This window comes from Aspergillus alliaceus (genome assembly GCF_009176365.1).
Source record: "Aspergillus alliaceus strain CBS 536.65 unplaced genomic scaffold BDW43scaffold_11, whole genome shotgun sequence".
NCBI classification, from domain to species: domain Eukaryota; kingdom Fungi; phylum Ascomycota; class Eurotiomycetes; order Eurotiales; family Aspergillaceae; genus Aspergillus; species Aspergillus alliaceus.
Window position 1 is genome coordinate 47,074 of NW_022474694.1, and position 21,045 is coordinate 68,118.

The window sequence follows — 21,045 nt, forward strand, 5'->3', positions numbered from 1 at the left end:
TTGGCAGTTCTGGAATAACCTTTGGTAGTATTTTCTTCTGTCTTGTGTGACATTTGGAAATAGATTCATAATATGAAAAATTTACGAAGAGATCCTTGAGATACATGCGACCATGATAATGGAAGAGCTACCCCGGAACCGTGACCTGTGCAAACTAGTAACGCGTTAAACAGAGGATACAAAGCATGGTCACCGGCATTGCGCCAAAAGCACTCAGGACCAAGATGGCCACGGCTGTTGTATAAGTGGGGTTCATGAAACAAGTCCAAACTATCCCTCACTATATGGGCCTCACCCTCAATGTGGGCATAGTTTCAATGATATCGAAGGATATCTAATCACATACTACTTGTTCTCTACCACTTTTAGCTCCAAGGATGCGAGGTGAGAATCTGCACGCATTCGATTCGATGTTCGTCTAGATGTGGAAAGGGATAGTGTTGATAAAGTGTATGGTTTTTTAACTAATAGTGAAAAAAAAAAACCGTGGGCAGAAGGTTAAGTACTGAAGCAATATCGCTGACAGCTAACTCCAACAATTTAGGAACCCCCCAATTAGTCAATGTTAAACCTAGCAGCTGGCCAAGGGAGCCTTGAACTTGCAGCTGTTGCTAGGGCCGGAGGCCACCTTCTTGGGCTCCTTGCCGTTGTTGTCGGTACCCTGGTACTCAACGCAAATCTCCTTAACGCTGCTAGCACAGCCGTTGATGCTGGCACTATCGCCGTAGTTGGGGTTGATACCGACAAGAGACTTGCCGTTGCTGGCCTTGATGCCGCTGATCTCAACGGTACGCTTGAACTGCTTCTTGCAGTTACCGCAGGAGCGGTACAGCTTGCCGAAGTTCTGGACGGTGAAGTCCTTGATGGTGACAGAACCGCCGCTGTTGTGCTGGATGACCTTGTCGTCGGCGCCCTGAGCACCACCGCCAATGACCTTGTGGACACCGCTGCCGGTACCCTTGAAGGTCAGGGCATCTATGCATGACTATTAGCTCCTGTTTGGTCGTGGGTAGATGGGGGGAGGGAATGAACATACCCTCGCAGACCTCCTTCCACCAGACGTTCTCGAGGGTGCAGGAACCCTCGCAGTGCACACCCTCAATCTGATCGTCACCAATGATAGCGTTGCGGAGGACACCGCCGTCAGCAATGATGAAGACAGCGTCCTTGTCGCCACCCTCCTTCTGACCAGTACACTTGACGCCACGGCCAAAGGTCTTCATGCCACCGTCGTAGGAACCCTTGACGTAGTAAGGCTCCTTGAAGGTCTGGCTGCCCTTGGAGGCGGGGAGGGGGAAAGCGGCGCGCTCACTCAGCTGGTGGAACTGGTTATGGGAGGAGGCATCGTGAGGGCTGGCCAGAGCCGAGACGAGGAGAAGGGGAGCGAGAAGAAGCTTCTGGTACATGGTGAATGCGAAGAGTGGTTGGGTACTAACGAGGAAGGTAGATATGACGATTGTTTTGCTTGTCTGGGGGAGAGAACGAGGGGGGTATTGATGAGGATTTTATACGCCGTTCCGTTGCGTACAGGTTAAAAAGTGGGATGGCTCTGTATCGATGGGCAATCTAAGAGTCTTGGTATGTCTTGTTTCAATTTCCAGACCGGGTATAGCTGAGGAATGGGAGGTTAGGGCGAAACGGTGGTCAGCTTGAAGCTCTTGATAGAATTCAACCAGAATATGACCTTAAGCTCTTTAGATGGAGATCTCCACCCGGAACCTTCATCCGTCGAGCATATATTGAACCCCTTCCCTTTGGAGTTTGGGAAGGCCCCTTCTGGGCCTAAATGACCAAAACCTCCTGCGTTATCAACCTGCGACAATTGACATGGATTCTAAACGTCTCATTGGTGGTCATGAGTCAATAGTTTGCCCATCAATAGCTAGTGAGCGCTTGGAAAGTAGAGTCCCGAATCAAGGAGTGGAATTATCCGACGCCAACACGACTCAGCCCGGATCAACTTTAGCCAAGCCTTTGTGAATGGTATATCTCCGACAATATTGGGATATAACTCCGGCCTAGCTCTCCTCATTAGGCAATGTCGAGGAGCACCCTTCTTCCCCAATAGGCCCTCCTTGTCTCACTCTAAAGGAACCCTTTCTGTGGCGCAGCAAGCCCGACTTTGACGCTATTAGAGACGCCCGTACGAGCATTAGTTCCACCGTGGAACGGTGGAGTGGGAAATTCTGCCGCGGAAAGGCAGATGGTCTGCGGGTAACGACACCTAGGCCAATTGATGTTCTTCATGCTATATTGCATATTTATATTCGAGATAATCTAATGGGCTACCTTCTAGTGACTTCTAGTCCATGGTATGACCGGGAAGATGGGATTATCCCCAGGATAAATCCCACAGCATCAAATTACCGATAGTGAGCCAAGTGACCCCAAGACTTGCCAAGCCGAGCTTAGGTTTCAAGTCGACTCACAGAATACATGGCCCAGACCCGTCCCTTCATTAGTCAATTCACCGCAGTATCGCCGCGATATTGTAAAGTTCTCACCATCAGGATAGCCAATCGGTCCATGATAGTAGCACGCCACACAAATATTCACAATCCCAATAGGCTAAACCGGAAATTACGCCCACGAACACAAGCCAACCTCGATGGGGGCATATGACAACGCTGTCGTATCTAACCGGCCCCGACACCCAAACGAGTTGACTAGCTCAGCGAGAATCCTATAATATTGAAACCGCTCGTTTGGCTGCCGGGGGCATCGGGGTCATGACCTCCGCGGCCCCGGTACTTTAGTGTGCCTGTTACTCTCTATAGTAATTGCTTTATTCCCTTCACATAAAGGCTTCATGACCTGGCAAAATGTCGCCGGATACGAGCAAAAGAAGCCTCTTTAGGCTTAAGGTACGAGGTTGGAGAACAGGACCGTGGTTGCAATTTGTCGACTAAGTCCAGATATCATTAACAGCGAACCTGAGGACTTGACACTTTAGCCGGCTTCTCTCCTTTGACTTCCCGTCTGCAAAGTTTTGGTACACTAAGCCAACCAATCAATAATTGGCCCTGAGTCCATGAGTGGAGCTCTCACTTTGCCGAGAGAGTATGAGAACTTGGAAGTCTTGTGGTTATGGCTCGCCAAGGATATACTCCGTACTGATAGTAGAGGATAAGTCCAGGTACAGGTTTCTTTACTCCTACACTCAACCTAATGGCTACCATGAAGATGGAAAATATGTGAGCTAGCGAAGAACGTCCATGACGGCCATAGAATGTCCTTCACACCCTTGAGGTCCGTTGTGCTTGTTTTGCAAATGTCTTTACTTGCGAACCAGCTCGAGATTTGGCTCTAGACATGATATAGGGTGAGGTGAAGTGTAACGGATGTCGAGGAAGATCAAAAGGTTTGGCGGATTAGGCCGAGAAAACTCCTTTATTTATTAAACGAGGTCTGGAACTTCAAAACCCGCTCTGCATCTCTTCCCTATGCCTTTCTTGTATCTTCTATCTATTATACACCAACTTCTCAATTGGTGCGTTATCAAGCCTTGCACCTACTACATGATACTAGTACAACACTGACACAGCCATTTGTGTACATCGTTGAACATCTTTCTATTTTCCTAACTCGTATCCACGAAAGATCTCTTCAATGAACAAAGTATATCCAAGCAGGGTTAAACACCAAGACATTCTACGCTAAGATTCTGGCATTCTATAACGTCATCTATACACCGCACCATCCAAAGCTCGTCCAAAATTCATACGACATTCTCGAAAACAGAAGTCACCATACAAACCATCATTGCGTGTCAGAGTAAAAGATTATCGATAAATGACTTGTTCTCTAACCCAATCCAACATGGGGATGGAGAGCACATTCTTTGCTTGACACTACATTCATCAGACATCGGTCATATACTGTACTTAGTCTAGCCGAAGGGCGCCGTGTCGATCTTCGTTTTTGTCGAGGGCGTCGGTGATGTGAGATCCCTCTCCCTCGTAGAGGAGAGAGTCGTAGGTTGCAGCCCCCACGATACAACCGACAATTGGGGCGAAAAGAGGGACGACAAAATAGTAGTTGGCCGCTGTGAAAACCTCTCTGCCATAGATAATGGCAGAAAACAGTCTCGGGCCGAAGTCTCTCGCTGGGTTAATAGCCTAGATAAAGGGGTATTAGTTGACAGGGCAGACACCTATAAGCCTGGGTTTCAACAGGCTACGTACATATCCAGTCTGCCAGCCCAAGGAAGCGCCAATGGCCAGAAGCAGCAAAAACACGGAGAGTTGAGGGGAATAGAAGCGAGGCGCATTGGCCGGGTCCGAGATGCTCAGAGATCCAAACATGAGCACCGCCGACCCGAGCAATTCGGAAAAGGCGGCCTCCCAGTTCGACCGTAAGGTGGCGGCGGGATAGGTCGAGAAGATACCAGCGGAATGATGTCCTTGTGGGCTCAGAATTGATCCACCCGGAATCGTGTACTCGGGATCCCACGATTCGATGCCCGACCGGTAGTTGATATACACAATTGCGCCACCCACAAAGCCACCCAGAAACTGGGCAAACAGCTTACCTGGTAGCTTTCTCCATTGCCCAGGAGTCGGACGAATAAGAGCAGTGCAGATGGTCACAGCTGGGTTGATGGTCGGGCTGGGGTCGGCAAGATAGCCGGAAATACAGACGGCCGCAGCCCAGGACATGTTGATGGACAGCCAGGTGCCATACTGATAATCAGATAGGAGACATTGTGCGACCACTCCGTCTCCAAGTACAATTAGGAGGGCAGTTCCAAGGAATTCGGCCGCATAGGGTTTGAGGACTCTTCGGGAGAGACCAGATATGTTAAGGAACATCTTTCCTTCTCCCTGAATGGATTGAGAGTGAGAAAAAGAAAAAGAAAACAAAAGGAATTGAAGAGAGAGAACTCGACGTCATTTTCCCTCGAACTCCTTATCAATTGCGTCCTCACCGCCTCCGAGCTGGGACATTCCGCATGATCCCCCGGAACTACCAGATACAGCCTAGCGTGATCGACGCGTGAGATAAACAATCAATATGTACTTATGTGTATCTTCCAGGGAGGAGGACAAGATCAGTTTTCCTATACCGGTGTGACATCTGACGGACGGAAGGGTGATATGGATGTGTGCCCACTAAATTCGTCTCTCTTGACTCCTCTGTATACCTTCCACCGCTCATTGACCTTTCTCGACGGGCCACTGTGAGCTCACAGCCTAGTCAAAGAAACATTTTGCGGTTTCTCTATTACTACATAAAAGCGGGGAACCGCCGAAGTGAAGTGTAGAATACCCAATGGTTCATGACCTATGCTACATCTCATTGTGTCTCCTTCTGGCGGCTGTTCTACCCATCTTTCAGGAATCTTGTCTGACACGGAGTAGATCACATACAAGCATACCGTGACTGTCTAGAAATATTCTTCCATTTGGTAAATTCAACAAGCTGGATTTTCAATTGTGGTACGATTCAGAGAAGGTGTGGGCGGATGTTGCGCGTAGATCAGCATTTCTAGTATGAGGCATTATTGGCACGACCTAGGATTGTGAAGCTGAAGAGGGCTCCAAAATCAATCTAGTGATACAGGCCTCAATGTCTGTTGGAGTCGTACAAGAAGCAGTGATCAATATCGTATACCTAATTTTGGACACCTAAACATACGAGCACAGGCAATGGGCAACTCCTTCCGGATATAAATAGTGGGCTCCTCTCTAGCCAAAGCACATTCCTCATTGCGACCAAGCTAGACGCCAGAAAAGCTCCAGTCGAGCGAAGAGCTTCTTGAAACATTGTTGAAAGTTTCCTGAATATTTTAACATGAAGTCCTCACTTATTGTTGTTGTCTGCGTCAGCTTTGTCGCGGCTGCTGTGACGGGGTTGCCAGCAGAAACAGATACTGTGCCCACAGCGCTCACGCTTAATGATTACATATTTGCAAGAGTACCTTTCTATGGACCTTAGAATCAAGGTGACCGTGGCTACTTGCGAGTAACTTCTTAAGTAAGTCCAACCTTCCTAAATTACCTCCCAGATGATGCTTGGGACTTGGAGGTTTTACCTCTAATCTAGAACAACTAACAACTATCTCAAGCCTATATCGGACCACAGCGAACCATGCTGGGTGATCGTGAAATATATGGGCTTGCTCAGCCATCCACCAAGCGGCCTCAGTAAGATCTCTTTCGCAAAATAACCATCTTCTCTGGATCAGGGTAGATAAAGAACCGGTCAATCTCGCTCGTGGGGCGGCCCTTGCCTGCATCAACCAGAGCTATATCGTATTTCTGTAGAAGGAACCCAAGGAACAGCTTAATCTCAATAGCCGCAAACCACCGCCCAGGACATGCTTGCAGCCCATAGCCAAAATGAAGGGATGTCTCATTGACCGAGACGTACTGGTGCTTGCTGTTGAGATTTCCACTTCCATTTTTCTCATTTTCTTGCAGGCGGTGGAATCGAAGACCGTCAAACTCATCGGGATTTTCAAAGTACTTTGGATCGTGACCGATGTGATAGGATGGCGCTGCAATATGCGCACCTTTCGGAATATGGGTGCCGTCCGCAAGAGTGATTGATTCCAAAGCCGTTCTCTCAAAAGAGACTGACTAAGCGTCAGATTGATGGTCTGAAAGGAGACAAGGTAGACCACGATGCCTCTTTACTTGAACGGACATACCAAGTGCTAATGGATTTAGCCTCTGAGACTCTTTCATGAAGCTATCAAGTTTTGTCATCCTACTAAATGACTCTTTTGTTAACCCCGTGGTGCCGCCGCAGCTATCAAGAATCGATTGGAATTCCTCTCGCAGTATCGGGATGTATTCCGGCCGTGCTCCGAGGTCAAAGATACATTGCGCAATAGCAAAAGACACCGTATATGTGCTAGGAACGGTCGCTAATATGTGGATCAAACTCTGGTTTTCGGTAGTCCTATCTTTCTCGGTAGAGTTCTTCCACACCCAGTTTATCATGTTATTCTGCGCCTGGGACTTGCCGTTGCGTTGCGCCTCAAATTCGGAAGCAAGCATCTCGGTAAGGCGGGCTCGAACCTTCCGCATCTGTTTAAGTTGGGGTGTCATATACTGAACGATGGGTCGCAGGAAGGAAGGCCATTTACATATCGCTGTGATGGAGGAGAAAAACAGGATAGGGTACAGGCAATAAAGGTCGAGCCACTCGGCTTTACGGCTAAGGTGATGCCCTACATTAGCCCTTCCCGAGACGAGACCGATTATTCTTAGAGCTTTGTCAAAAGCTAATATCGATTGCCATTCTGACAGCTGTGTCAGTACTCCTCAATAGAGTAAGATCGATGGGGTTCATACCTCCGGAGTCGGGCAATTCACGTTTGAAAGCGTACGCCATCTCTTCAATCGTCTCGGGAAGAATATCGCCTGGGTTAACAAGGAAACACAGCAGTCAAAAACTTGTTACATTCCATAGATCATGATCATGCAGCCGGATTTGGCTTACTCAAGTGGTTGTTGAGGTCGACCTGTACACTTCGCATAAACGCCGAAGAGCACATAGCTCCCGTATATTTCGTTTGATATTGCTATACAGGGTATGAGCTGAGGACCGCAATACCTTTTGGGTCGCCTTACATCGTGAACATGAGTAGGTAGATCAACTTTTCTCTCGGTTCGTAAAGAGGGCAAAGCACCGACAGGAATGATATACAGTGGATAATCTGACGTCCACATTTTCCATGTTGAGGAATTCTACCAAGCCACCGTCAGAGGCCCGGCTAAGTTCAAAACAGAGTAGCACTTTTATACCTTATTGTATCCATTTGCCAGAGTTGCCCGTTGACTCAATGACTCCCTTGATAGGATTTTCTTCAAGCCTACAAACAAGATAAGCAACGAGGCTATTGAGATATATAACACCATTCCATCATGCATGAGTTTCGACAAGGTTTCAGCCACCAACATGTTGGAGAGAGCGGTTTTCGTGTCCACAAAGAAATTGATGCAGAGCAAAGTTAGAGAGACATTAGGAGCTGCTCTACAGAGTGGGTGTCTTGCTTTTGTATCCTTTCAGCTGCATGTCGGACCTCAGCATTCCTCGACGATGTACCCCTTTCAGATAAACTCGCCAAAAAAAAAGAAAAGAAAAGGAAAAGTGAAAAAAATCATAATACCAGGGCAAGCGCAAGGAGGGTAGGATGTACCCCACTTGAGATGTAGACAGGCTTAGGGACTGCATAGGTTGTCGATAGGGATGCTACAGAGGGGTCATCTGGGTAGAATTTCCCTGCAAAACACCTAACGTAGTATTTGACACATGCTTGAGACCGAAATTAAAGATAATACTTGCTGCTAAACGCGGACTAGCTTTATGCAAGTAGAATTGCTACGGCGAGACATGCAGATGCCACGTAAGTTTCAGCACGCCACATTTCTCGCGATTGAGAGAAACTGCAATAATCTGTCCCATTCAGGGTTGATACTTCTCAATTACTTTATATATTTGTTTCAGTACACATACTTGTATGATCTCTTGAGGCTGATCTGCGGTTGTTGAATTATGTGGGCTTAATTGGGGCATATTTTCATGATTGCGAGCTTTCTATGAAGTGACCAATTATAGCTCCATTATGAGCACCCGCGTATAAGCTCCTCATTACGGCTGATATCACGCTATGATTTTACCGTCAATCGTATAATAAAACTTCTCACTACGAAATCAGGATCAATCCCGTCGCAGATATTGCTGCGTCAAGTGGGGTGGCTCTGTACGCATGGGGATATCGTTCTTTAGCGATGTTACCATACGGCCTTCGCCGGTCCAATTGGAAACCGGACCTATGACAGGGTATGCTTCATTGGCAATGCAAGTACTCATTCGGTGCTCTGCTTCCTGCTGTCGACATTTTCAAATGGCTTGGGGTATTAGCGAGCCGGAAGAGGGATGGCGGTAGAGCCCTTCCTTGCGCGTGAGAAGTGGCCATTTTGTCTATATAAACCGTTAATTTAGACAGAATAATTGCTACATCCAATACAGCCACTGCTAATCACCACTTGTTTCGTCGTGCATTGTTATACCGTTTTTTGTTCTGGCGTGCTTCCCATGATGGAAGAGACGTGGAATCTGATCGATGCATTTGAAGTCTCAGAACATTTTAGCCGATTCCCTGCGGGAATTGCTCACAACTCTGCAGAGGTCGTCGCAGCCCTCCGGAAAGTGATTGAATTCTCTTGTAGCCCAGGGTCCAAGGAGGAAAAGAAGGCAATTACGCGCCACCTCACTGCTGACAACGAACCTTTCGCAATCTGCCATTGCACGGCGATTCCGGAAAGACTGGTCATTCTGTCATCTATAATTGAATTAGCATGGATCAATGACGGTAAGCTTATAGCAATTGCACAGCTCCTCTAGCATATGTCAGACTAATCTTCCTATAGACGTCACAGAAGAGCTAGATCACAAAACCGCATGCGAAAAGCATGAAATCCTCAAGCGGGCAATGGATCTCGAGAAGCTCTTGAAAGGCCATCCTGGTCGATTTAACCCTCGAGAAACTCTTTTTGGCCTCCTCGTCCAGAAGGCAGCCGTTATAGATCCAAATTCCGCTTCGAAGGTTGTAGAGGTACTGTCGCATTATCTGGATACATTTGACAGTAGCGATGAGGAGTTCACTAGAATGGAGGACTACAACCCTTACCGAGTTGGTAACTGTGGTTATTGGTAATAGAACTTGGCTACCAACGGTCGGGTCTGAACTTGATGCTAAGCAAGGAATAGGATATCATCGTTTTTCATCCGCTGGGGCATGGGCCTAACCCTTACAGACGCAGAATACGAGTCAATACGCGAGTTCGACTTTAGTATGGGAATTATCCTCGGACTGACAAACGACTACTTCAGCTGGCATGTGGAGAAAGATCAGGATACTGACCGTGTCCGGAATGCAGTGCGTGTACTTATGAAAGAGTATGGGGTTTTAGATACTGTTGCGAGGACATTACTTAGAGGTATGATTGTAGACGAAGAAGAGAAGGCCTGCCGACTGAAAGAGAAGATATTGGCTTCTTCGCCTTCGTTAGCGATTGTCGAGTACATCAAGGCGATCGAATTGTACGTTGGGGGAAGCTGTTATTGGCATGCCACGGCGCCACGATACAAGACGGAATAGTTAAACTACCCTTTGTATTTTCTTAGTTTTGGTCACCTAGCTATGGCGTTTGGAATATTTGCATGGCTCCGAAATGCATGTGGGTTTATTTAGCAGCCTTTATTTGTGGGACTCTTCAAGAGATCTTCTCTTTATTACTGAATTGCCCAAGGTAGGTGTGCATTCAAACATCATATGAGAGATAGAGATATCTGTGATCAGTGAGATACAGTTGTTTTATACATTGTTTTTGAACACTTTCCTTCCCAACATGCTGTTTCGTACTTAAAGAACCATTACCGTCAAATCGTCTGATTGACAATGAGAGAGGCAATCATTATTCTACCTCGCATCTTTGTAATAACATTGAGTGTGCAACACCAGTGAATGCTCATTTACGAAGGCTGGACTTGACTCACATTTTATCTTCTTTGGTCTGAGAAAGAGATATATGTTTACTACGGGGCGACTCTATTGGGTATATCTGGCTTTGCGTTACGGTATTTGTTCTTGTCGTACGATGTACGATACTATTATGTCTATATTACTACTTGGTTATTCTACTGCATCCACTAGAGCAAAGGCAGAAATAAAAAATGGAAAAGGAGGGAGAGAGACATGAGGTTGATGCGGCTTCATGTCTGTGAATATGTGTCTATTCTGGTTTTGCCTCTTCAGGTCAATCCACCCTCGGGGTATAGATGCGGTATGTATCATCTGATCAAGGGGGCTAAGGAAAGCTCAGGAAGACTTAATATCTAAGCTCAAGATAATTGAATCGTTCTTCTAATCATAGGGTACTTTATTCATGTTTTTACTTTCCGGTATTTCAATGTAGAACATGCATCTCCCAGTAAGCAGGTTAGCAAGGCTCTAGAGCGTCAGATTAACATATTGATTAAGTCGGAATCGAGCAAAATCTGTATCTATTAATAACTATTATCTTCAATGTACGAAATAATGTGACGGGATACCTAGTAGATATAATAACCGTCGCGTTTATACAGCTAGTGTGCTGGTGGGTATAGTAGAGGACTAAACCTACACGTAAAGCTTACGAGTGCTATAAGTGGATAAAGCAAGATGATCGCTTTCAACGTGGTAGACCACTGGATACTTGGTCCATATTGATGCTCTGTATCCTAGATAATATTCTAATATCCATGAGTATTCGAGTAAAACCATCTGTTCGCTTGATCCTGGGCGCCGCTCCCTTATGAGAACATGTCACTGATGTTGGACTCAGCATCGGCACTAGTAATCATTCTGTTAATGTCCAAGATCTGACTTGATGGCCACGAAAAAAGGGGGACACACTAAGACTGGCCTTGGCTCTCCATTGCCGCAAGCTTGGTACATATTTCCTTGATCTTGGCAGTTTCGACATATAGCTAATTAACAGCGTTCTTTATCGCATCCTAAAAGAGGTATTTTAGGATCGGGAAGCTATTCGGAGACCAAATTTAGAATCCTATCCCTGCTTTGCCATTCCATGCATCGGCCAGTGTTTCGTAATGTTGAGCGACTTGGTTAAGCGCAGACTCGGCCTGGTGGCATGCATCGGAAGATGTTGTGGTGGCAGTAGTGAGGCTAGCGAGGAGAGCGATGGAAATTATCTTGGAGATATACATCTTGAAGTGAGTGACGAACGAAAAAGATTGTATAGCGAATGATCGGATCGTTCGAGGAACTCACTTGATATATGATAGTGCAGGTTTTATGCGTATGCCGTCCACTTTTACGGGAGTACTATTCTTTTCTTTCCACGTTCAGGGCGTGAAGCAAAGGCGACGATCTCAAACACAGCCTGGATTAACGACTGCGCCTGGATGATCCTCTAGGGCTTTTACTCCTTGGGGAGACATCCAATGAAACCTCACAAAGCAAAAGTTGCTTTTCCTGAAGGCGTCTGAGCCATAGGATAAAACAGATTTCATTGGACCGCTATTGGTAGATTATTCGGCCTTCGCTCGTATGCAATATTGCCGAGGCCCTTCCAGACAATCCTTATGGGACAAGTCATACTCCTGGATCAGTAGAAACATTTCCCAGGATCCCTCGCGAAGTTCGCCCAAAGAAGGTTTTACTGACCACTCATAGTAATGTGTGTCAAACTATCACACTCTGATCTATTAATTGCTAGCCAAAGGCAGCCTTCAGGTATACTTGAGAAGATACTTACTAGACCCAATCGCTCGTTGGCTGACCAAGCCACAATTGTAGCGATCAATAGGATGTCGCAAGATTCTATGGAAGAAGGCTGCTATCTAGAAGGACATCTCTAGTTAACCCTCTCAGTCCTGTTAGCTCTTGGCGAACAGAATCCCCAAACATAAAATATGTTTTTATATTCTTATCTTACTTCATACGCCTACCACCCTAAATCAAAGATTATAATAAGAAAATTGTATATATAAAATATTTAGCGCTACCAATTAGTATTTATAACAATTCAAGAAAAAAAAAAAATACCAGTACCATAGAACCTTGTGGCATAATTGAAGTTCAAAAGCATCGAGTATTGGTTTGGGACCCACTCACTCACTATTCTTCAGCCGCTTTCGGAAATATCAAACTCGACCTATTGAATCAGAGCAAAAATTTGCCAGGACTTTGACGAAAGCGTAAGCCGGGACTTTCTAAGGAGTTGAAAGACGGAAACGATTGCAACGTACACTAACTACGTGCGAGGAGCCCATCATGAAATCTATCTTAAATCTTGCGTCGTATGTGAAAATTAAGCAGAATAATCAACGTGTAAAAACTTGAAAACTAGATAGAGCTTTGCGCTATTGGCCCGAGAACAAAAGATTATCACCATCACCCATATCTTCCAATCTTTATTGTGCTCTGTTCTGGACTTGAGAGCGTGCCAATCGCACTTTGTGCCACTACGGGAGTGAGTGAGGGTCAAATCTGAACGGAAACTTGATAACATACCTCGCCGCATGAAATCGGCTCATACAAAGGTGGATGATCATCGTCCACGCAGGAAGGAACCACCTGGCAGACTGCCTCGGGGTTGAATCCAAAGAAGAAAGGCATTGAGTAGCGTGAATCTGCTTGGCGGTTGTAGACCCTATGGACCGTAGATTTAAATCGATTATTCGATAAGCGTTGAAGGAAATCCCCGATATTGACTACAAGAGTTCCCTCAATTGGGCGAGCATCGAGCCACTCATCTTGGGCAGACAATACTTGCAAGCCGCCGGATCTGTCTTGCCAGAGTAAAGTAAAACACTGGATGTCGGTGTGGGATCCGATGCCGACATCAATCTCCGAGTCAGATGCAACATCAGGGACGCCAGGATAGTGGATATATTGTGCATCTGCACCGGGATGGGTCGTGACATCATCGAAGTAACCTTCTCGTTCTCCAAGCGCGAGAGCAAACAGGCGAACCAGTTTTCGAGATAATGCCAAGCGACTCTGCCAGAGGGAAACTGCTACGTCGCGAAATTCTGGAAGATGGCTAGTTCCTACCCATATATAGTCACCATCATAGCGAGCATCTTCGTGCTTCTCTAATCCGTTCTTGAAGTTGGAGCAGAACGGGTCCATTCTCGGGTCGTATCGCATTGAAAAGGTCTCCTTCAGATCTAATCGCGAGAATATTAACCAAGAACCACCACAGCGTGAGTAGGCTTACCTCGAGTCTCCTTACGGTTGACCTGCGTACTTCCCACCTGGTGGTAACCGGCTGAGACCTTGGAATTGCGGAAGTCGATTTTCATTTTGTCGCTTACAGGTTGTTCAAAGAAGATCTTTGCCTGTGACAGGGCGCTTTGGATCAGGTCTTCTGGGACCCCATGGTTGCGAATGTAAAAGAAGCCCGTGTTCTCGGATGCAGTTTTGATCTTCGCCGCTAACGCCTTTCTTTCTTCCCAGGTGGCATCAATAGTTGCTAAATCAACAACTGGAATCTCATCATCTGTCGGCAGTCTGGGAGGAGCCGTGGACACACGACGATATACCGTGCCATTGGCGCTCAAGAGTTCGATTTGAGTGTATGTTTGGGTAGCCATGGTGAGTTAACAAAGACCAGAGGTTGACAGGTGAAAGGGATCCATTTTCTTTTGAATGATAAGAACCTGAAGGGATTGAATTTATACCCAGCGCCATATCGGGGAGTGCCGACGAGTTGCCACAACAGTTCATGCGGGGGAGATAAGCCATGACCTAACCTTGACTCGAAGATTGGTTCTTCCAGAAGGTGAACCTTGTTATAGTCCAAGCTTTATCAGAAGCCAAGACCCGGCGATCTTGGAATCTCTTTGTCTCACTGAACTTATTATCTTCTTGTGACACCTTTGGGAAAAAGCAAACCGTCGCCGATCGGCTGACTCCGTAGTCCAGTACGCGTCAGGTATAAACCTTCCCTTCAGGAGCTGCCCGTTCCACAGCCCCTTGCAAAGTTGTGTTCCAACTTGTGTATGAGCCACGATGAAAGCCTTATCTGCTCTCCACGAGAAATTGATAGTGAAAAGCGTTACCAGGGATGGGGCGCCTCGGACAGTGGAGTTTCTCGATAATGATTCGATCAGGCCGACAAGGGTGCAAGACCGAACTTGGACTCATATCACGTATCTCGCCTTTTGGTTCTCGGCATCCGGGAATGTGAGCAATCTCTATGCTGCTTCTACCGGCTTGACGGTTGGTTTGTCCATGTGGGAGTCAATCATCTGCCAATTTGGAGGCCAGATTTTGGCAGGCATCCTGATGGCTATCAATGGTCGCGCAGGAGCTCTGTATAGGATTCCATTTCCTGTTCTCTGCAGGTCCAGTTGGGGTCCGCTTGGGGCTCTCTGGCCTACATTTAACCGTGCTGTGATGGCCATTGTATGGAATGGTGTAAATGCTGTCCAGGGCGCACAATGTCTGAAGTACGCCCGTCTTGCTTGTCACTAAAATGCCATAGTCGTCACTAATATTAGCCGCTACAGCGTATTATTGCGGTCGATTTTCCCGTCGATGGCCAATATTCCTAATACTATGGGCTCCAAATCTGCTCTCACCAGCGCGGGAATGATATGTTTCTTTGTATTCTGGTACGTATATATTCCAGTTCCCCGCTCACCAGTAGAGTTGACATTATCTAGGTTCGTCAACTGCGCGTTTCTGTTTATTCCGATACCAAAGATGAGGGCACTGGTGTACCTGAAAATAGCTGCTTACTATAGTGCTACTATTGCCATGCTGGCTTGGACGCTCTCTCTGTCTGGGTCTTCCAAACACACGTTTCAGACGCATTCAACTATTCATGGGACTGAGAAGTCCTGGATGCTTGCAAAGTTCTTTTGGCTAGGTCTAGCAAGTGTTGCGACCTTCGTCTCTAATGCTGCCGATCTTCAGCGATATACCAGGCGACCGAACGATGTCATTCTAGGTCAAGTACTCAGCTTTCCTATAGCCAACTTCGTCATTGCCATCATGGGATGTGTCATAGCGGCCACTAGTGAGCCTATATTTGGTGAAGTACGTTTCAAGGAAAAAGATATTTTCTTCTCTGCAGGCTGACTCAAGAATCAGCTTATATGGAACCCTATTAATATCCTTGAGCGCCTTATGGAAGGCGATCGATATACGGCGGGGAATCGAGCGGGATGCTTCTTTATTTCCCTTGCTTTTGTCTATTCAACCATATTCTCTAATATATTCGAAAGCTCCATACCGTAAGTCTACGGTGTGCTACCTATGTGAGCATAAGACACGTTTCTAATACGATACACAGCGTGGGAAACGACATAGCGGCGTTGCTTCCTAAGTACCTTAATGTCAAACGTGCCATTTTCGTATGCGCAGGCAAGTGACCCTCACTCAAAATCATGCAATTATGTACGGTCGCTGATTATTCACACACAGTTCTATCCTATGCCATTTGTCCATGGTATCTACTGTCATCAGCCGCAGTCTTCATCATGTTTCTTTCCTCTTATCAGATCTTTCTCTCTGCTATCGCAGGCATCCTGATCTGCGACTACTACCTGATCCGTCGAGGCCGCCTCTGTATCCAAGAACTCTACACCATGAACCCTGAGGGTCGTTTCTATTACCTCCGCGGATTTAACATCCGTGCCTTCGCAGTTTACATTATCTCAGTAGCGCCGAGTTTCTACGGGTTTCTAAATCAGCTTGGTGTAAAGGCGCCGCTGTCAATCCAGCGGTTCTATTATATCTCGTACCCGACAGGACTATTGATTGCATTTCTTGGCTATTATGTGTTGTGTGTTTGTTTCCCAGTCATGGGTATGGTGAGAACTTGGGGCTGGCTCGAGCCTAAGGAGTATGTTGATGTGCATGATGCCGCTAGAGATGATACTACAATGGCTTTTGACGGTGTTGATGTCTCCAGAGGAGAGAGTGATGCTGTTGATTTCGTTGCTGCAGAGGGTATCAAACAAGATGAAGATATTAAGCGGACCAATTCTCGAATTATATAACACGGTTAATTTTTTCCTCCTATCGTTTTCTCCATTTTCTCCGTTTCAGAATTGTGAGTTCCGGGTCGGACGCACTGGCAATGCAATTAACTGGCACATCTAACTGGCGTGCCTTTCTCGTTATCTCTTGGACGGGAATGGGCTGAGCGACGGCGAGATACATGGATTAAATCTACCCGCCACCGAGCAAAAACATATTAACATAGAAGAGGATAGAATCAGGATTTGACAGACAACCAGGCCCATAGAGCCATAAAAACACAAACGGTACCATCTCATCAAGCGGCAACTACAATGGTAGAATCAACCCCATGCATGACTTTGGGGAATTTACACCCGTTATACCCGGGGCCCAAGCAATTCTCCCTTGGACATCGATGACCACAGATACAGCTCTCCTCCGTACACCATACGCCCCTCGGGCAGACCCTCAACCTAGCAATGTACCGTAAATCTTCCACTTGCTGGGGCCGAAGCCGCGACTCATGATCATGATTGCAGTTATCCCCGTACGGACATGAGCCGGCGATGTGATAAGGATTGCACAACTTGCGCTGCTTCAAAGCATCCACGCTTTCCTTGGAGGAATACCGCAAGGGGGGGTCGACACGCTGACCTGCCGCATTCTTACATAGCGTCCGCCGGACGGGGCTGCGATTAGACGCCCGAATCGAGGTAGGGGGTGAAGGTGAGCGACGATTCATATCCGACATTGATTGTGACAGAGGGGCTGCGGCCTTGACAGCAGAGGCGTAGTTCTGAGGCGGGGTACTCGGTGGTGTGATGGTACTAACAGAAATCCTTCTGGAGAGTATTTTGGTTGGCCGAAATACGTTAGGGAAACTGGTGGCCGTGAAATGGGACACTAGCTCTTTCATCTCACGCGCGAAGGGAGGTCCCTCAACCAAGGAGATGCGGTCGGATTCTCGATGTGGCCCCAGCACGCGTGCATAGCCGTTGTCTGCAGACGCACAGAATAGGATATGCTGGCAATGAACATCGAGGATGTCTTGCTCGAACAGGGCTGAGAGAGAGAAACTGTAAGCAGGCCTACTTGGCTCATTCCTGCGCTGGAAAGTCTGTAGCTCACCTCGTAGCTTCACGTCAGAGCATTCCTTTCCGTTGCCTGCGTCCACAAAATCACATAGCCCGTTTTCCATATTGAATCCTTGAATGAACGCTTCCAACGTTCCGTCGGCAGGGGCGATGTTGGTATCACGATACGTCCTCGACAGTCCGCTCACGTTGGCATATACACGGATCTTACATTGGATCCTGGGGTTTGCTTCAGGTTCACGTTGGAATAGATAGTCCTCAACAGCTTTCCTCAGGAGCTGCACAGCCTTTTGCCCGCCGTCGTATCCGCTTTGGATGAGGTTATCTTGAAACTAACAAAGTAATAGAAGGGTCAGCGAAGAAAGGGAGGGCCGAAATGTTGAAAAACCAGGGTACCCACATTCATACAGTCGCCATCAACGAGAACAGAGACAAAGCTTAGTCGAGCCTAAGATAGAAATTGTAAGGGAGACATTTTCTGCAGTTCGAAAGGCGCGAGTGAATCCATATTCTACTTACCTGATCACGATTCTTCACCTCTAGCGCCTCCTTATCTTTGTTTGACCTGTCCTTAAACATTCCAGCAAGATGTTTAAAGTTATCAACTTCATCATGTGCTGCTACGAGATCTTTTTGTAGCTCCTCAACTTGAGACAATAGCTCCTACATGCCGATCGTAAATAAACACGGTCAGGATATAGGATAAACCATGCAACTAACCTCGATGATCTTCTCCTTACTATCTTCCACATTGCTCAATTCTCGATACCGCTTCCTCACATCATCCAGGTCCAGCATTGCACGAAATTTAGCAGGAAAAAGTGACTATGAGACACAGGAAAGAGTCGCGATCACGGCTGGTATACTTCTGAAAGTACACATACCAAAGCGACAGTGTGCAATTTAAATTTAGTCGTGGGCTCGAATACTGGACTGGCGGTAGCTGACCAAGGTAAAGCAGCAGTGTTAGGGTAGCCTTGCGTGTCATGCATTGACACGTCAGAGTAGCACAGCGTAAGCCACCTCATTTCGGCCATCTTGCTTCACCAGTTGGGAACAACCATGGAGCTACGCATAATAACGTTTCTGGATTACCGTTTGTCAATGGGCATTGCAAGACCACGTCTCACCCGAACAGCCCAAAGGAGGGGCCTTTCCACCCTCTAATCCGCGGACAGGTTTTGGCTTATTCGGCTAAAGATTTCAACAAGGCCTGCTGTATGACACGCACCCAAGCATATATGAGGCACTTTAGCACAGGATTAGGCACCAAAAGGGGAGAGCTGGGCTACGTTTGGCAGTCTCGCATAACCGCTTCCTCTATCCCTGGCGTCCAACAGAAGGCGATCGCCACTGCGCTACCTCATACCATGTACGCGTTGAGTTGTGTAGTACTGTCGTAGGAAGTAGTCGATTGGCTGGATACAAAATAATAGAAAAGACATCATTGATTCATGTATTCGTCATTTAACCCGTTATGATTTCTGATGTTTCCCCCAATACTTCCAACTTATGCATCCTCGACAGGAGTAAACTTCAACATAAGCTTGCGCCCGATGGGCAAGGAAATGAAAGCATGGTCCTGCTCGATGCCCTCGTCATCAATGATAGAAGTCGTAAAGTTTGTGTAAACCGCCGCCATCACTAGTTTAATTTCTGCAGCGTTGTGTTAGCACAGGTACCTAAACATGAAGCTCATAGTACTCTTAAACTAGCAAGATCGACCTACCTTGCAGAGCGAAATTGCTACCCAAGCACATACGCCCACCACTCCCAAAAGGCCAAAACAGTCTGCGCATATTGTGGATCTTGTCCGGTCCAGCCTCCAGCCATCGTTGCGGGAGCCAATCCGAGGATTGAGGGTAAACCTCTTCAATGCGGTGTAGTGAATACGCCGAGGAGCTCACCTTTACACCGGCAGGGATGTTTTGGAAACCATCAATTGAGACACCAGTCGGAGATGCTGGTGTCACGCGAGGTAGTGGCGCTGGTGCGGGGGAATGTAGCCGTAGGGTTTCTCGGAGAACTGCATCGAGTAGAGGGAGAGCATCAACGGCCGACGGAGACGGGAGAGATACGAGCCCCCTTGTGTCATCTGAGATGGATAAGGATCTTAAATTCGGCGTCAGCGTGAGGAGCTCTCGACGCAACTCAGCCTGCAGCTCCGGGTGTTGAGAGAGCTCCCACATCATATACGTGAAGGTGATTCCGCTAGTTTCATGGCCTGCCACAAGATGATCAAGTATCTCCGAGGCAATAGCTAATTCAAGTGGTCGGTTGTCGGGGTCTTTCTCGAGGGACTGTCGAAGCTGGTTATATACCACTGCATTTGTGGCGATGGGCACGTCATTCGGCTGGTCGTTATTCTGGACCTTGCGACAAAGTGACAGACACCAATTTTCGATGAAACCCATATATCGATCCTGTACACTCAAGTACTTGAACTTCTCAAACTCGTCCAACCACTGTTGCCACTCTGGAAGGTGGAAGATGTACTCGGTGCTATTCTGCGTGCCAAACAAGTAAGACGACGTAAAGTCCATCCCCACGGCTTGAAACAAAGGCAACACATTGATCGCCTCTCCAGACTTTGCTATGCGTCGTAAAATGGGAAATAGCCGCTGAGATAGAACAATACTCGAGATATCGCGGAGATCCTGCGACTCTTGAAGATACGACTTGGAGTAGATCCTACTGATCATACGCTTTTGACGAGCGTGCGGGGTGTTATGCAGCATTCCCACCAAGTTTGGCGTTTGAAAATTGACGAACACATCGCTGTAGAAGGAGTGCTTTTCGAATGCGCCCGTGTAAATTGTCTTCAGGCCACTGAGCGAGTTCACGCTGAGTTCGTCAGGGCCTAGTCGGACCACTGGGCCGAGTGTCTGGTGGAGATCATAGAGAGTAAGGACCTCTTTTCCCGCATTGCGCTGCCTTTCTATCCACCTAGTTGAGATAGGTGATGTGAAGTGTGCGTTGGGGACGTTGGAGAGTGGCGAGAGATAGTACGGATAAATGAGACATTTGTATAAAATCACCGCTAGAAGAACGCCAATCGCGATTGCGGTAGTCGAGGTCATGGTTACTACCAACGATACTCATCGAGTCTTGAAGTCTTGTTTGTTCAGGGTTTACATCGGTCGTGGCTTATGAAACCCTATCTCGTTCATGAGTGCAGACGACGAGACTCAGTCGAACAACCAAGTTATCGAGTGTCAGGCAAGCACTGAGGGGCAACCAATCACAGGCGACATTATCAAAAGCCCGATCTAACAGCGAGGATCGAACCCTGACTACGACTAGAGTGGCAGTTCTTGGAAGATGCGCTAATGTTGTTTGGTTGCATTCATGGTCGTGGAATTTGCATAACAGAAACACCCTCCTTCTCTCTCAATCCCCACTGTCGATGTTCCAGATTGTCTTCAAAAGTGCTGTTTGGTTCTGCCTGTGACGGGA

General features: G+C 47.1%; 8 protein-coding genes across 8 annotated transcripts; 2 read left to right on the forward strand and 6 right to left on the reverse strand.

Annotated features, from left to right (window-relative positions):
- Positions 1-50: 50 nt before the first annotated feature.
- BDW43DRAFT_269225 (pectate lyase) lies at positions 51-2,061 on the reverse strand. The gene is made up of 2 exons (XM_032041197.1): positions 1,037-2,061; positions 51-975 (listed from the first exon to the last, which is right to left on the reverse strand). Exons 1-2 carry the CDS (start codon positions 1,404-1,406, stop codon positions 572-574), a joined length of 774 nt encoding a protein of 257 aa, XP_031902427.1. The 5' UTR covers positions 1,407-2,061; the 3' UTR covers positions 51-571.
- Positions 2,062-3,884: 1,823 nt separating this feature from the next.
- BDW43DRAFT_298657 (aquaporin-like protein) lies at positions 3,885-4,811 on the reverse strand (the record flags this gene model as incomplete). The annotated part of the gene is made up of 2 exons (XM_032044588.1): positions 3,885-4,118; positions 4,185-4,811. 2 exons carry the CDS (start codon positions 4,809-4,811, stop codon positions 3,885-3,887), a joined length of 861 nt encoding a protein of 286 aa, XP_031902428.1.
- Positions 4,812-6,143: 1,332 nt separating this feature from the next.
- BDW43DRAFT_318042 (cytochrome P450) lies at positions 6,144-7,880 on the reverse strand (the record flags this gene model as incomplete). The annotated part of the gene is made up of 5 exons (XM_032048633.1): positions 6,144-6,577; positions 6,653-7,267; positions 7,450-7,531; positions 7,581-7,697; positions 7,755-7,880. The coding sequence occupies 5 exons, from the start codon at positions 7,878-7,880 to the stop codon at positions 6,144-6,146; spliced, it is 1,374 nt and encodes a 457-aa protein (XP_031902429.1).
- A 1,171-nt stretch (positions 7,881-9,051) lies between these two features.
- Positions 9,052-10,114, forward strand: BDW43DRAFT_298659 (terpene synthase family protein; the record flags this gene model as incomplete). The annotated part of the gene is made up of 3 exons (XM_032044589.1): positions 9,052-9,325; positions 9,384-9,666; positions 9,724-10,114. 3 exons carry the CDS (start codon positions 9,052-9,054, stop codon positions 10,112-10,114), a joined length of 948 nt encoding a protein of 315 aa, XP_031902430.1.
- A 2,475-nt stretch (positions 10,115-12,589) lies between these two features.
- On the reverse strand, positions 12,590-14,154 carry BDW43DRAFT_269230 (isopenicillin N synthase family dioxygenase). The gene is made up of 3 exons (XM_032041198.1): positions 13,743-14,154; positions 13,034-13,692; positions 12,590-12,984 (listed from the first exon to the last, which is right to left on the reverse strand). The coding sequence occupies exons 1-3, from the start codon at positions 14,116-14,118 to the stop codon at positions 12,934-12,936; spliced, it is 1,086 nt and encodes a 361-aa protein (XP_031902431.1). The 5' UTR covers positions 14,119-14,154; the 3' UTR covers positions 12,590-12,933.
- A 382-nt stretch (positions 14,155-14,536) lies between these two features.
- Positions 14,537-16,533, forward strand: BDW43DRAFT_298661 (permease for cytosine/purines, uracil, thiamine, allantoin-domain-containing protein; the record flags this gene model as incomplete). Its single annotated transcript, XM_032044590.1, has 5 exons — positions 14,537-14,976; positions 15,037-15,568; positions 15,623-15,721; position 15,825; positions 15,956-16,533. The coding sequence occupies 5 exons, from the start codon at positions 14,537-14,539 to the stop codon at positions 16,531-16,533; spliced, it is 1,650 nt and encodes a 549-aa protein (XP_031902432.1).
- A 212-nt stretch (positions 16,534-16,745) lies between these two features.
- On the reverse strand, positions 16,746-18,726 carry BDW43DRAFT_23664 (CCCH zinc finger DNA binding protein). Its single transcript, XM_032039606.1, has 4 exons — positions 18,310-18,726; positions 18,109-18,252; positions 17,990-18,037; positions 16,746-17,921 (listed from the first exon to the last, which is right to left on the reverse strand). The coding sequence occupies exons 1-4, from the start codon at positions 18,385-18,387 to the stop codon at positions 16,812-16,814; spliced, it is 1,380 nt and encodes a 459-aa protein (XP_031902433.1). The 5' UTR covers positions 18,388-18,726; the 3' UTR covers positions 16,746-16,811.
- Positions 18,727-18,987: 261 nt separating this feature from the next.
- Positions 18,988-20,793, reverse strand: BDW43DRAFT_23653 (cytochrome P450). The gene is made up of 2 exons (XM_032039603.1): positions 19,319-20,793; positions 18,988-19,245 (listed from the first exon to the last, which is right to left on the reverse strand). The coding sequence occupies exons 1-2, from the start codon at positions 20,667-20,669 to the stop codon at positions 19,100-19,102; spliced, it is 1,497 nt and encodes a 498-aa protein (XP_031902434.1). The 5' UTR covers positions 20,670-20,793; the 3' UTR covers positions 18,988-19,099.
- Positions 20,794-21,045: the final 252 nt, after the last annotated feature.